This window comes from Eublepharis macularius, chromosome 4 (assembly GCF_028583425.1).
Source record: "Eublepharis macularius isolate TG4126 chromosome 4, MPM_Emac_v1.0, whole genome shotgun sequence".
Lineage (NCBI taxonomy): Eukaryota > Metazoa > Chordata > Lepidosauria > Squamata > Eublepharidae > Eublepharis > Eublepharis macularius.
Window position 1 is genome coordinate 23,496,169 of NC_072793.1, and position 15,843 is coordinate 23,512,011.

A 15,843-nucleotide genomic window follows, 5' to 3' on the forward strand; every position below is an offset into this window, starting at 1 on the left:
AGAAAGAGAAGTATAAAAATGAAATCAATAAATATAGCCATTGCAGGCAACACTTTGTGGAACTTGCCTTCAGTTTGGGCTGCGTAGCCAAATGCCCTCTTCCATGTTAAAGAAACAGCAGAAGTTGGTCTTGGGATATTCATGGGCAGAGTCATAGTTGACCCACTACGAACTTCTGGACTTATGAGGAGTTAAGGCTGCTGGTAGTAATTAAAGTCTTCTTGGTTGTTAAAAAAAATGCTTACTACCAATGAAATGTGGTTATGTGCATGAACATCTGGTCACAGATGCTTTGCCATGCATGGCAGTGCTTGCTAACAGATGCTGCTAATAGAAGCGGTTGTGCTCTGTTGCGTGAACGCCCTGATGGGACACAGTGGTAGGGGTACCTGCACTGCTAAAGCTACTGTCCAGCAATGCAGTTGGTCGCCTTTGCATCAGCAGATCCTGTGAGCTGAGCTTACCCATCCTTTTTCAGTTCAATGCACCCAACTCTGGAAGTGGTAACTTGTGACTGCCTTCATCTTGTGCAAAAAAATATCCTGTGACTGTTTTGTCGAAGAGCCTTTGGACAGCTCTGGAGCCTTTGTTCGTTGTTCCAGCCCCACAGCTGCCAGTTGATGTCAATAAGCCTTCCCTTGAGGAAGAAGTCCTTTACAGCTCTTTGGGTTTTAAGGCTCCTCTGAGCTGCCCATTGGTTTGTTATGAACGCAGTTGCCAGGAGCCCCAAAGCTACAACTCTTTTGACTAAAACGGCACAAATAGCAGCTGTGATTAAAATTGAGCACCGCTTGTTCCTGCCCAGAGTCTCGCATTGTTTTCAGAAACGATCAGCCATTCATGTCCTCTCCCCCGCCTTCCTTCAAACTCCTTCCGCTTCCTCTACAAATATGTCCAGAGGGTGAGCCGGCACAATGCTTTCAGGACAGGTAGCGAACAGGGTAATTTATGTCTGTGCTCTAAGTGGATAGAGAACAGTCAGTAACACTTCGCAGAGGGGTTCACTCCTGGATCAACAGCATGCTAACTTGGTTGTTGGGGGTTTTCCGGGCTGTATTGCTGTGGTCTTGGCATTGTAGTTCCTGACGTTTCGCCAGCAGCTGTGGCTGGCATCTTCAGAGGTGTAGCACCAAAAGACAGAGATCTCTCAGTGTCACAGTGTGGAAAAGATGTAGGTCATTTGTATCTACTCAGGAGGGGTGGGGTTGAGCTGAGTCATTCTGTAAGAGTTTCCCAGGGTGTGGAATGCTAATGGCGGGAGGCTTCACTGAGTCATTCTGTAAGAGTTTCCCAGGGTGTGGAATGCTAATGGCGGGAGGCTTCACTGTATCCTGAGGAGGTTCTTTTGCATATGGATTGGTGCTTGATGTGCTAATCTTCTCTGCAGGGCTATTGTCGGGTGTGGAGTGTTTTGTTGGCCTGGTGTTTTTCAGAACTGGAGCCCATGCTCTGTTCATTCTTAAAGTTTCTTCTTTCCTGTTGAAGTTTTGCTTATGCTTGTGAATTTCAATGGCTTCCCTGTGCAGTCTGACAAAGTAGTTGGAAGTGTTGTCCAGTATTTCGGTGTCCTGGAATAAGATACTGTGCCCTGTTTGAGTTAGGCTATGTTCAGCCACTGCTGATTTTTCAGGCTGTCCAAGTCTGCAGTGTCTTTCATGTTCTTTTATTCTTGTCTGGATGCTACGCTTTGTGGTCCCGATGTAAACTTGTCCACAGCTGCAGGGTATACGGTATACTCCTGCAGAGGTGAGGGGGTCTCTGCTGTCTTTTGCTGATCGTAGCATCTGTTGTATTTTTCGGGTGGGTCTGAATACTGCTTGAAGGTTATGCTTTTTCATAAGCTTTCCCATCTGATCAGTAATTCCTTTGATATATGGCAAAAACACTTTTCCTGTAGGTGACTGTTTTTCCTTGGTTGTTTGATTCATCCTGGGTTTGATTGCTCTTCGGATTTCATTTCTGGAGTAGCCATTTGCCTGAAGTGCGTGGTTTAGATGATTAATTTCCTCATTGAGAAAGCGCGGCTCACATATCCGTCTTGCACGATCCACTAATGTTTTCATTATGCCTCTTTTCTGTCGGGGGTGGTGATTGGAGTTTTTGTGTAAGTACCGATCAGTGTGAGTTGGTTTCCTGTAGACCTTGTGACCTAACTGAGAGTTTGCTTTGCGGATGACCAAGGTATCCAGGAATGAGAGTTTTCCCTCACTTTCTTTCTCCATTGTGAATTGTATGTTCAGGTGGATGTTGTTGAGATGATTCAAAAACTCCATCAATTCTTCCTCCCCATGGCTCCAAATGATGAATGTATCATCCACAAACCGGAACCATACACTGGGTTTGTGGGGTGCTGATTCTAGAGCTGTTTTTTCAAAATGTTCTACATGGAACATTTTGAAAAAACAGCTCTAGAATCAGCACCCCACAAACCCAGTGTATGGTTCCGGTTTGTGGATGATACATTCATCATTTGGAGCCATGGGGAGGAAGAATTGATGGAGTTTTTGAATCATCTCAACAACATCCACCTGAACATACAATTCACAATGGAGAAAGAAAGTGAGGGAAAACTCTCATTCCTGGATACCTTGGTCATCCGCAAAGCAAACTCTCAGTTAGGTCACAAGGTCTACAGGAAACCAACTCACACTGATCGGTACTTACACAAAAACTCCAATCACCACCCCCGACAGAAAAGAGGCATAATGAAAACATTAGTGGATCGTGCAAGACGGATATGTGAGCCGCGCTTTCTCAATGAGGAAATTAATCATCTAAACCACGCACTTCAGGCAAATGGCTACTCCAGAAATGAAATCCGAAGAGCAATCAAACCCAGGATGAATCAAACAACCAAGGAAAAACAGTCACCTACAGGAAAAGTGTTTTTGCCATATATCAAAGGAATTACTGATCAGATGGGAAAGCTTATGAAAAAGCATAACCTTCAAGCAGTATTCAGACCCACCCGAAAAATACAACAGATGCTACGATCAGCAAAAGACAGCAGAGACCCCCTCACCTCTGCAGGAGTATACCGTATACCCTGCAGCTGTGGACAAGTTTACATCGGGACCACAAAGCGTAGCATCCAGACAAGAATAAAAGAACATGAAAGACACTGCAGACTTGGACAGCCTGAAAAATCAGCAGTGGCTGAACATAGCCTAACTCAAACAGGGCACAGTATCTTATTCCAGGACACCGAAATACTGGACAACACTTCCAACTACTTTGTCAGACTGCACAGGGAAGCCATTGAAATTCACAAGCATAAGCAAAACTTCAACAGGAAAGAAGAAACTTTAAGAATGAACAGAGCATGGGCTCCAGTTCTGAAAAACACCAGGCCAACAAAACACTCCACACCCGACAATAGCCCTGCAGAGAAGATTAGCACATCAAGCACCAATCCATATGCAAAAGAACCTCCTCAGGATACAGTGAAGCCTCCCGCCATTAGCATTCCACACCCTGGGAAACTCTTACAGAATGACTCAGTGAAGCCTCCCGCCATTAGCATTCCACACCCTGGGAAACTCTTACAGAATGACTCAGCTCAACCCCACCCCTCCTGAGTAGATACAAATGACCTACATCTTTTCCACACTGTGACACTGAGAGATCTCTGTCTTTTGGTGCTACACCTCTGAAGATGCCAGCCACAGCTGCTGGCGAAACGTCAGGAACTACAATGCCAAGACCACGGCAATACAGCCCGGAAAACCCCCAACAACCATCGTTCTCCGGCCGTGAAAGCCTTCGACAAAGCATGCTAACTTGTTTAACATGAATCTGGTAGGAGCTAGAGATGGATCACTGTTCTGGAACGTGCCCCGAAAACGGCGCCATAGCAAGGCACAAAGGCTTGTTCCTTTCCCCAGATTGCTCTGGCTTCCTTTTCCAGGCAAGGAGGTACTGCAACCGAGCCACTTAGTAAACAGGTGGCCGCTCTATGTTTCTGTCATAAACTGTGTGTGTGAATAAAATTGAACTCATACGTCACATTTGGGCTGACTGCTGCTGAGAGGCAGGGGAACTCCCTTAACAGGCTAGCGTGTGGCTACAAATGTCCCAGGCAGCCTCTAGGTGATGTGGGGCAGCAATAAGAATGCATGAAATAAGAGCTGTACGGGGGGGGGGGGGAATGCTTATTATTCATCCGGTGCTTGTGTTTCCTCCCCTCCTTTCCTCTCTTCTAGTGCGGCATCTTTTTGGGAGCCCTGCTGCTGGTTTTCTGCTCCTGGATGACTCATCAATCCTGTATGTTCTTAGTGAAATCAGCCAATCAAAGCAAACGCCGGACCTACCCTGGGCTAGGTGAGAGTGGTCAATTGGGGGCAGCGGAGGGTCGTTCTGTGCCTTGCTTTTCCTCCCGTTTCCTCATTTACAGTTCTCATACTGGCGTGGCTGAATTATTCACATTATTCTAGAGAGAGAGATCTATTCCCCCCTCGGCCTGCTTGTTCCTCTCCTTGTTCATGTAACAGCAGTCCCGTAGCACGACGATTTAACTCTTTGAAGAAGGCTTGGAGCGGCTTTGACTGCCCCGGCCAGGAAGAGGAGAATGGTCCGAACATAAGCTCTTAGAGAGCTGGCATAGTGGGCGTCTGCTGTAAATGACTGGTCTTCGCCCAAACCCCACTCATTTTCCCCGCCCTGCATGTGGCCGAGGACATTGGGTTCTGCCAGTAGAGTGCCTGGCATGGAGTGTGGGCTCCTTGGATCGTGTGCTTGCGGCAGCGCGAAGAGGGAGGCTAGTGGAAACAGCGTACAAGGTTTCAAACAGCCAAGAAAACTGAAACATCTGCGAGATTCATGTGTGGGTTTTTGGCAGAGCCCAGCAGCCCTCTTCCTCATAGTTTGTCTGCTGTGCCTTGGCGCTGGGATCGCCATCTATTTTTGACCTCTCCTCCAATTCCCAAGGATTTGGGTGGGGGAGGAGATGGATGGACATGGCTGAGGACTGGAGCCTTCCTGATTGATATGCTCTTCCTCTCGCTGGAAAACAAGTCGTGAGCTGGGTGGAATAGCCCCTCTCAGCAGTTTCTCCTAAGCCGCTGCTTCTTGAGCAGCGACAATCCTGCCCTGCACATTTGCTTGTTGCAGAGGTGGGATTTTTTTCCCCCCTTGAGGTGGCAGAAGTGAAAGATTCCCATGGCAGGACATGCTGTTTTCTATCCTCCCACAACCATAACCCAGTCTTATATTTCCTGAGTTGCCTCTTGGGGAGTCAGGCTGGGGAATTGGCTGGTGTCTCCGCCTGTGAAGGATTCGAAGAAATGTGCAGTCTCCTTAGTGACTGCTGACAGATGGATACCCTCAGTTTCTCTGTTGCCTGAGGCTCCCTCATTTAGCTGCACAGTACAGCTACCGCAAGATACGTCTGGGGCAACAACAAAAATGAGAAAACTCCCATGGTCTTGAAGGCTAAACCTTTGCTATCAAAAAGGAGGGAGGGAAGGAAGGAAGGAAGGAAAGAAGGAAGGAAAGAAAGAAAGAAAGATATGCCTCATTATAACTAGTCTCCGTTTTTTACTTCCCAATTGGGGGGAGGGAGTCAAACATAGTTCTTTCTGCCTACCACCACAGTCCTTGATTTCCCTTTCTGTGTTACAATAAGCCTTTGTACATGCCTCTTCTTTGCCTGAATACATAGAGTCCCATTCACCTTGGAGTGTCTCCCGGGAAGAAGAGGTCCCCTTCACTTTCCAAAGCTAAGCAGCTTAGATACACAGAAGGGCCAATGAAGGCTTCCAAACTCCCTGGCTCACAAACATTGGTACGGAAAGAAATGGTCTCTCTTTCTGCCCGCCTTTGCCCTGGGAGAGATGCCATCAGACCGGGTAAGGCGAGTGCCTGGGAAAAGGGCCCTCGGCCCCAATGAAGGCAGTGCAACTTCAGTCATCCTAATGCATCAAGGTTGAGCAGCTACACACAGCAGCCTTTGTCGCTCGCTTTCTTCTACGTCGGTCCAGCTGCAAGAGATCCTGGCAGGCCCAAGCCGATTCTGTGGGAGGCTTTGGCAGCTTTGAAGAGCGCAGGAAAGTTTTACAAATTAACTTAATCTAAGCAGTGTCTTCCGGAAGCATATTCAAAGCTGTTGCCGCAAGAGCTGAAGGGGCAGCAAAACAATGGGAATAAACACCTCTAAATAGAACAGGGGAGAGGAAAAACACTTGATGTGTGTCAAGTTCAATTCAGTAGCGCTTCTCTTCTGAAAGTAAGCACCCTCTTTGTAAAAAAAAAATATATAGCATGTACACTTTATGGGTGTCAGTTTTCTCGGGCTTTGATCTGATGATTCAAAACAAAGTTCTTAACCATTTAACTCAAAGAGTTTTCTGTGCATTTTTCAGAGGTAGAGGTAATCCCGCCGTATCCTTGTTTGCACTTGTGAGCGCCTGTTCTTTTATGTCTGTGAACAGTACTCTTGAATAGCTGTTCCTAAGATGTACCTAGTGTCATTCACCTTTATTGGAAGCAAGTGCAGTGTAGTGGTTAGAGTGTCAGACTAGGAGCTGGGAGACCCAGGTTCGAATCCCAACTCTGCCACGGAAGCTCTCTGGGTGACCTTGGGCCAATCACACACTCAGCCCCACCTACCTCACAGGGCTGCTGTGAGGATAAAGTGAAGGAGAGGAGGATTATGTAAATCACCTTGGGTCTTCATTGGAGAGAAAGGTGGGGTATAAATAAAGTCAATCAATCAATCAATATGAACCCATTTGCAGAGGAATATATGCCTGATGAGAGCCTCCACATACCATCTCGTTCCCTGTATGCTGTCAAATAGGAATTGGGTGTTCATTGAACACTAGCCAGGTTCAAAGACAAAGTCATTTACTGACTCCAGCAATTGTTCTTTAGTTACCACTTAGACATTTACCAAAATTTGTGTCTAATTACCTCCAAGAAGACAACTTATTTTTGTGTAAGCTTGGGAATTTGGCAGCTGGAGAATTTATATTTTTATCTTTTTAAAACAGTCATCACATCTGTAAAGGTACTACTGTTCTCACAAGCTTACTGTTCAGAAATATATAAGGTTGTGTGTCTACAAGGACTTGTGAAATTCACACACAAAACATTTCTACCTTGCCTGGATTACTAAGCCTGGTTGTTGTGGTCAGTGTCGCAACCCCCCCCTCCATATTATGAAATAAAAATACAGAAATCTGAATGTAGGTACATGTTGTTAGCTGCCTGATGCCTTTCACATAAGTGGATACAAATTTAAATACATGAAGCCATAGGTTAAAAATGTTTTCTTTGTCTGTGTAGTTGCTTAGCCACTTATACACTGCGCAAGAAATTGGAATATTCAGAAGCAGTGATTGCAGAGGTAGTTTAAAGAGACCTGTTGGTAAAGCAACAGTGAATATAGTCCTTTCCTGTAGAAGATAATGAATGAATACTTTACTGATTTTTAGTTGACTATAGCATCGGTCAAGATATTGACTGAAAACTCTCACCGTCAGCACCCTGGACAAGATGAAGTCTTGGCTTGGGACCCCTTCTGATTATTATTTATAGCACTGACTGATACAGCTTTGTGGGTCAAACTCACCTAAAGAAAGACTTGCGCATAGCAAGATGCTCCAACGCTCCGGGGCTCTTTTTTAAAGCATCGTTTTGTGTATTGTGGTTCTCTGAGTTCACTTTCATGCCTGTGAAAGTGCACCTGAGTTTTTAGAAAGGAATACCAAAGACATCCCACAAAAGCCTAGCTTTCACAAACAGCAGAAGAGGAGGTATATTTACATCTTGATTGTACCCCTTCACAACGTTGGATTTTCTTGCATTATATAAAATATCTTTGCAGGCAGAAAATGAGCTGATCAAGGAGGGAGCCTTTTCCCTGTGCTTGTTTTCTGTGTGCAAGGATTTTCATTTGCTAGAGGAGCATTCCATTATGTAATTAGTCAGCTGCTGTCTGAAGTGATGCAGCCCAGATGGACATGTGGACGTCCTCATCTGCTCTTGATGAGAACTGGCCAAAGAGGAGCTTGCTTGTCGTTAACTGGTTGATCCGACTTCATGGAAAGATGGAGAATCGCCAGTCTGGACCCAGACCATATCAAGCTTATGAAGGCGGATGAATACTTTTGTATAGGAGAATCTTCCCTTCCCTTTAAAATGATTCAATTCTAAATAGGCTTGCTAACTTCATGGGCGAAGGGGGAGTGGAGTTCTCCCAGAATTACAACTCATCTCTAGACTATAGAAATAGCTTCCCTAGAGAAGCTGGCAGTTTCAGGGATGGACTCTACGGCAACGTACCTTTGCTGAGCTCCCTCCAGTCCCCAAATCCCACCTTTCCCTGGCTCCACCCACAAATCTCCAGGAATTTTACAATGTGAAGATGGCAGCCCTAGTCCAAAACAGAGTTATGTTCTTCTAAGCCCATTGACTTCTGTGGGTTCAGCTCTGCTTAGAACTGCATTGTGTTAATCTAGCACCCTGGTTATCTGTCTCAGTTTAAGAAGTCTGAGATATCCACCTATTCATTTTACAACACCCTAATGCTTATATTTTATATCCTAATGCCATGGTTGTATCAGGAACTTCCCTGAAACAATTCAATATTGTGTGTGTGTGTGTTTTTTAAAAACCATTGGTGGGTTCATTTGTGATAGATATAATGTTGGCCTTGAATCTGGAGGACCTGGGTCTAAAGCTCAGTTTTGCAACAGTCTTATTAAACGGCCTTTGGCAAGTCACTCACTATCCCAGAGGCCTCATTTGTAAAATGAGAGTAATGATCTTTTTCTAACAGGTCATCGTAAGGATGAATGTAATGAGGACTGTAAAGTACTTTGTATACCAAAGGACTGTCTAAATTGTTCCTAACAATAACTTGTCACCTAAGGGGTTATCTTACTTTCGCATCGAATTTTCCTTTTGCTCCCAGGCACACATCTTAATTTGAGCACTCATTAGTTAGGAACCACCTAAGAGGAATAATGAGAAATCCTACAGCATTGCTCTTTTTGATGTCCCTTTTCCTTCTCTGTGGACACGGAGTTTAGTGTCTGACAGGATCCTTCTGTTTACACAGCAGCCATTTTTCACTGAATCATTCTCCACCTTCTCTCTCACACCCTCGTCTGAGAGCCAAGCTACAAGTGATGCCTGACACAGGTTGGACACTTGTCAGCTTCCCTCAAGTTTTGATGGGAAATGTAGGCGTCCTGGTCTTGCAGCTTGGCTCTCCATTTAATTGAAGTTTACAGAGCAGCAGTCTATGGGAGGAAGAACATGTGGTTGGGAAGGGATTGCTGGCGTCGGGCTCTCGCCAGGCGCCCTCCTTCCCCTCCGCTGGGTGTGTGACTGTGGGTTTCTGTAAACTTCAATTAAATGGAGAGCCAAGCTGTAAGACCAGGATGCCTACATTTCTCATCATGAGGGAAGCTGACAAGTGTCAGGCGTCACTTGTAGCTTGGCTCAGTTTGTTTTCTGTGGGATATCTCTTCACATGCCGTTCTGCCCCCCTGCTGTTATATAGTCAGTTGTCTTCTGACATTGATGAGATGCCAAATTAAAAATCTGAAAGGCTGATGAGCCAGGCTAGGCACAGATGAATAAGCTTTGTTTATTAGCTTGCATTTCTGCCATGCCTTATTGCTAAGTCTTGAATCAGGTAGGAGCTCTTCCTTCTCACGGTTCCACTTACCAATGGGGTACTGAGAGAGCAAGCCCACATGTACAAATGGTTGTTACCACAAGTGGCCTGTTCGTATGAGCAATGTAATCAGGGGTCATTTCGTAGAAAAAGACTTGCAGGAACTCATTAGCACAATTCATTAGCATATGCCACGCCCCTTGCCATCACTGGAAGTGTGTCATTAGCATAACTGATTTGCATGTGTCACACCCCTTGACCTCGCCTATCCTGGCTGTTTCGGACCCAATCCTGGCCATTCAGGGCCGAAATTGGGCCCAAAATGGCAAAAGGGGGCTGAAAATGGCCAAATGGGGGCTCAAAATGGTCAGAACTGGGCAGTTGCTGAGCGGGAATGTGATCCACCACTCGTCAGAGGCCCGATCCTGGCCGTTTTGGGACCAATCCTGGCCAAAACGGGCCCAAAATGGCCAAAAATCAGATGGGCAGGGCCACCTGACATGTGACCGCTTTGGAGAACTACCAGAACTGCGTTCCTGCGTATTCCCCATCAAAATGAGCCCTGAATGTAATACTTGAGGAGGTACTTCCATAAAAATGTTGTACAAGAAACCAGGAATCCCTTCGCCCCTGTGGTCTTCTGTAAACGCATCCTCGGATGTGAAACTGCTCACATGAACAATTGTTTGCATGTATTAGCCAGCTCAGATAGCATAGGAATTGTCTGTGAGAGAGAGAGAAATAGACTCAAGAACATTTGCTGAATTAATGGCTAGGCTTGGGCTAACTTCCTTTTCTGGGCCCCATTGTTTCAGTGCTCTCTTAATATCTTTATATTAAAACATCTCCACAATGGAACAGAAGACATCTTAGTCCTACAAGTTTATGATTTATTTATTTATGTCATTTATAGTCCACCTTTCTCACTGAGACTCAAGGCGGATTACATAGTGTGAGATTAGTACTATCAGTAGCAGGGACAAGGGCAGGCATTTCCATACAGGGTCAAGGACATTTCCATAAACAATGTCATAGGGTAGACGAATACAAGTTTACAAAGACATAGCATGAGCAAGGATCCAATACGGGGTTGAAGAATTGCTGAAACAGAACATAATCAGTTCTAGGACTGACGTTAGACAACATGAAGCACAAGTAGTATATAGAAGTACATATTTAAAGCTCTGTCAATGGAGTCCCAGGCCCAGCGGGACATATTATCGTTCCGCCGGACCTGTAAGACGGAGCTGTTCCACCAGGCATTTAGTGGTTGAAGGAGGCGGTGTCATGTCAGCCTCCCACCTTTGGGGTGGGGGGTTCCTCCCCACCATTACACTTTAATGTACTTGGTTAATTTATTTTATTATTGCTTATTGTATGTTGATTTTAGAATGATTGTTTTCTTGTTTTTATTGATTTTAACTGTTGTTCACCGCCCAGAGCCCCTGAAGATGGGCGGTTGATAAATCGAAATAATAAAGTAAATAAAATAGAACAGATAATATGTAAGGCAACATAATGGTGAAGTCTGTGGTTCCTAACTCATTCGCGAAACGTCTGAGACCCCCTCATGTTACTAGTACCTTCTGGATCTTACAGTTACCCTTTTCAAAGACCACAAAATTAAGCAATAAGCAGACTCCCAGTTTTTATTCTCAGCTGAAATAGCCTTATTTGGGGGTTGCTTCAGAAGGATTGACCCTCATGTTGATCCAGCCCATGCGTGTACTCAGCAGGGCATCTTCTCTTCTGTCACGAGTAACTTTCAGCCAAGTCCTATGTTTGTTTACTTGAAAATAAGTTCCGTTGGCTTTCAAAGGAAATATAAGGGAGGCATCTCCTCTAATCCCCTCAGGAATCCTACATTATCAAGGGTGGTTCCTTAGGTCCTGATGGGAAGCTGGGTTCTGCTTCTGAGTTGTTGTTTTTTAAAAAAAATTTCTAAGGGGGCATCAACCCTGGCTGTCACTTTGGGGAAGGACTGTGCCCTTTCCACTGTCCGCTTTTTGTTGTTGTTACATTCCTGCCCTAGGGTGACTGATCCCTTTTTAACACTTGGATTCCACCAAGCGAAGATGAACATTTTGCACAACCGAGGGTTGAAAGGCAGTTGCCCTCTGTAAACATTTCACATGAATGTGGCATTAGTAACAGGGCTGGTTAAAAAGGGTTTCTCTCTCAGAAGCGGAGGTGGTAATTTTCCTCTTATCCCCATGTTAAAAATGCCTTTTTGAAAATACAAGCTGCTGCTTTCCAGAGAAGCAGTGATTTCAAGGGTGCTGATTGCTTTGTGCCGAAAGTGGTGACTGGCCTATGAAATGAAAAAGAAATCTCTCTGGTCAGATCCCTTTGGTGTGGTTTGTGAATCGTGGGCATGCTCAGGGTGGCTGAACAGTGTGGGCTCCATCTCTGTCCTCCCAACAGCAACACAAAGTGGTTCAGTCACGATGGGGAAGGAAGGGATAAAAATGGGAACTTGATTGAAATTTTGCACTGCAGTAACTTTTTGCCACACAGTCTCTTAGGCTTGCATATTTTCTTTTCTGCGCTGACTTTCTTCTTCTAATTGTTGCCATGTGTAACTCCTACTTAGCGCTGTTGGCCTTTTGATGGGAGGGGGGGAACCTGCTTTGAATCTTTTGCCCAAATTTGTTTTTATGTGGCTTCTGATTTGTGAATGGTATGTCAAGAGGAAAAAAAGTAAAGCAGGGTTTGGCAGCTGGGGGTGGGTGGGGGGGAGAGAAAACCAACTCTGAAATATAAAACTAGCAGAGTCCTGCCTTCTGAATTGCCTCTGGTGACTGTTGTTCATTTTTAACGTTCCATACTTTGAACATATGTTTGAATAATTGTGGTGATGTGTGCATGTCTTCCCCCCCCCCCTCTTTTTTTTCCTTCTTGCTAGCCTTCCATGCCTATGGAAAAGCTGGGAAAATGCTGGTGGAAACCAGGTAAACTTGTCCTCGAGATTCAAGTATTTTAAATTATTTGCTTGTAGTTTTAAATACATTTATTTGTTTGTTTATGTCATTTATTGTCCGCCTTTCTCACTGAGACTCAAGGCGGATTACACAGTGAGATTAATACAATCATTATCAAGGACGTTTCCATACAGTGTCAAGGACATTTCCATAAACAATGCCATATGTTAAATAAATTCAAGTTTACAAAAGCATGGTATTAGCAAGGATCCAATACAGAATTGAAGAAATGCTGAAACGGAACATAATCAATTCTAGGACTGACATTAGACAACATGAAGCACAGGTAGTACATCGGAGTACATATTTAAAGCGACAGATAATACATAATGCAACATAGTGGTGAGATCTATGGCCCCTAACTCATTAGCGAAGCATCTGAGACCCTCTCCCTACAATACAGCCCTCATATCTGAGTAAAAAGCCTTTTTGAATAATTCAGTTTTGCATCGTTTGTGGAAAGTCAAGAGAGTGGGGGCTCTCCTGATCTCCTCAGGCAGGCCATTTCACAAGGTAGGGGGCCACCACAGAGAAAGCCCGTTTACGGGCTGCTGCTGTTGTGGAGCAGCATATCGAGAGAGGCGGCTCCGTAGGTATGCTTGACCAAGGCTGTGAAGAGCTTTGTATGTGATAACCAATACTTTGAACTGAGCACGGTAACTGATAGGTAGGCAATGGAGTGACTGCAGATTGTTCAAGTATGAGCCCTAAAGATGTTGTGGTCTGTCTACAGTTTTATATCTAGCTTTTGGTTTCTGGCCAATCACAACAGCTGTCTTGAGGAAACTTGTCATACTACCTATGTTGTTCTAATCTGTAGCGTGACCATGATGTCTCCCTTGTCTCTGTGATGCACATTTAGAGGTACTTACCCCTTTTTGAAAAGTTCTGCCCAGTGCCCTGGACTTTTCAGCTGTGTGTGTGTCTGTGGGGGGGTGCTCGACTGGACTGAAGATCTGTATGGCTGCACTGATTATTTAAGCAGGTCCTTCAAATACGTTGGTCCCAGGTCATGAAGGGCTTTAAAGGTCATGGCCAGCACCTTGAATTGAGCTTGGATTCATACCGGCAACCAGTGTAGTTGTTTTTACGGTGGACAACATCTGTTCGTAGTAGCTAGCCCCTGACAATAGTTAGGCAGCCGCATTCTGGACCAGTGGTAGTTTCTGGGCTGTTTTCAAGGACAGCCCCACGCATTATCAAGTTGGAGGTAATGGAAGTCCACTTGAGGCGTTTGGGAGATTGCGGTTAATTCCCTTCCTGCTGCCCACTTTTTCACAAAACCTTTAGCAAGCCCCATATGGCCTGGTTTTTGACACAGGCGAGAACCGTTCGTCATTCTCACTTCAGTCTGTGCAGGGAGTTGTGCATAATTCAGTAGCTGCTTTTTTATCCTGTCTGTGATGGTTTCCTTCTCCATAGAGCCAGAAGGGCGCTGGACAACATTAGCCAAATGCTAACAGTGATGTCTTTGGGATAAAGGCTTGTAGCTCTTGTTGTCTGAAGGCCTGTGCTGGTTCTGTATAAAGAGAAATGTTACTAGATCTTACTTGGGTGTGCCCAGTGCTTGAATTGTGAAACCTAAGCTTCTGGCTCCTCTTCTCCTGCACCTGTGGATGTGTAGCTGTGTGTCCCTAACACAATATCAAGAGGGCCCCCGGCAAACTCAAGCTGTAATTTGAGCATTAGTGGTATCACAGGATTGCTCTTTTTGACTGAGTTTCCCCAAACTGTGATCCCTGGCTAGTTGGCCAGTCGTGTGATCCTGGCTCTCTTCCTTGTTCCCAGCCGCTAAACGGCTTTGAAAAAGATGGCTAAAAATATTCTCAATGCTTCATTGCCATTAATTTCTATGTAAGCAATTGCTATAATTGCTTCTGGGATGTTATATGATCGGAAACGGGAGGGGAAGTGGTCCACGCCGTCATGAAAGGGAAGGGCATTTGTGTTCCCAGGGTGATGTGTTAATTAAAATGTGGCTCCCCTTCCACTGGGAAAGCGAGGTAAGAACCCCCCCCCCCCCCCGCACACACACACACTGAATAAGTTTAGGTTTCCTTGTTTTTTCCCTCCTTCACTGTGATGGAGCACCCTTGGGTATTGTGAGAATCACTTATTAGTCCGTGTCCCCCCCTCCAATGTATAAGTGAATAATAGCCTCTTTTAAAGCACACTCCCAAAGTACAGCTTCCATCTTTGGCTCTGGGAAAGCAGTTAAATTAACATGCATGCACTTGAAGGCTTTAAACTCTCCTTGCTGTATGGCGCTTCGTGTCCCTTTTATTAGAGCCTCATAAAGCAGGTGCCCCCGTGGCCCTTTCTCTAGTATCAAACGTGTGGCTGTTTGAAACTATTTAATAAAACAGTTTCATGACATGAAAGCAATTGTACAACTGATATATAATTTTTTTTTTAAAAATCCAAAGTCATTTTAAGACATTTGCTCAGAAAAAGTTGCGAAGAAGCACTCAGCACCCCTTTCTGAATAAATTTCAGGAGTGAAAAAAAAAATCACTTTATTGCTTGATGTGTTGAAGAACCATTGTCCTTCCCAGTTCTGAGGTACCGATTCTTCATTCATCTTGGATGTGTCCGGAATGTTGCCTACAGATGAAACTGTTTTGGGCTTCACCTGCCACGTAAGACTTAAGTCAGAGCACTTGTTTCCAAGCTTATAAAAGCTGACAGAGGAAACTTAACACTGACAAAACTAGGGCGCCTCCACCCACTGAACAAGCTAAACCAACTATTGTGGGAGGCAAAATTAAAGTCTAATTCTTGTAAATTATTTAGTAAATTTTTATCAAAATTTTGAATAAAGTGCTTACACTGAGTACTGAGCACTTTAAATATTCAAAACTTTGATAAAAATGTACTAAATAATTTACAAAATAATTTACAAGAATTAGGCTTTAATTTTGCCTCTCACGATAGTTGGTTTACCAAATTCAGGGGAAACTCAACGACGGATAATGTGACCTATTGTGTGACCTATTCTTTCTGATTGTATGTGGTCTCTCTAGAGTTCTGCAGGATGATATGCAATACAGAGACCGTTCAGTATACACAGGTGAGCTTATTGGTATCATACTCTGCTAGCAGCGAGTTGATGCCTAGGAAAATACAATGCGGCGTCTCTGTTGCAGTCTGCCAAGCAGTGATAAATTTGATTCTCAGTACCTGATATACATAATCAATGCTGCTCCGGAAAGTGCCCTATTGGCAAGACGGTGCGAA

The 15,843-nt window shown here is 44.6% G+C and overlaps 1 protein-coding gene across 1 annotated transcript in view; it reads left to right on the forward strand.

Moving 5' to 3' along the window:
• The window catches only part of SLC38A10 (solute carrier family 38 member 10), an 82,413-nt gene that overhangs the window by 5,126 nt on the left and 61,444 nt on the right, over nucleotides 1-15,843 (forward strand). Inside the window, exons 2-3 of the mRNA XM_054977694.1 lie at nucleotides 4,203-4,320; nucleotides 12,531-12,576. Coding sequence (XP_054833669.1) covers nucleotides 4,203-4,320; nucleotides 12,531-12,576 — 164 coding nt within the window. The remainder of the gene's footprint in view (nucleotides 1-4,202; nucleotides 4,321-12,530; nucleotides 12,577-15,843) is intronic.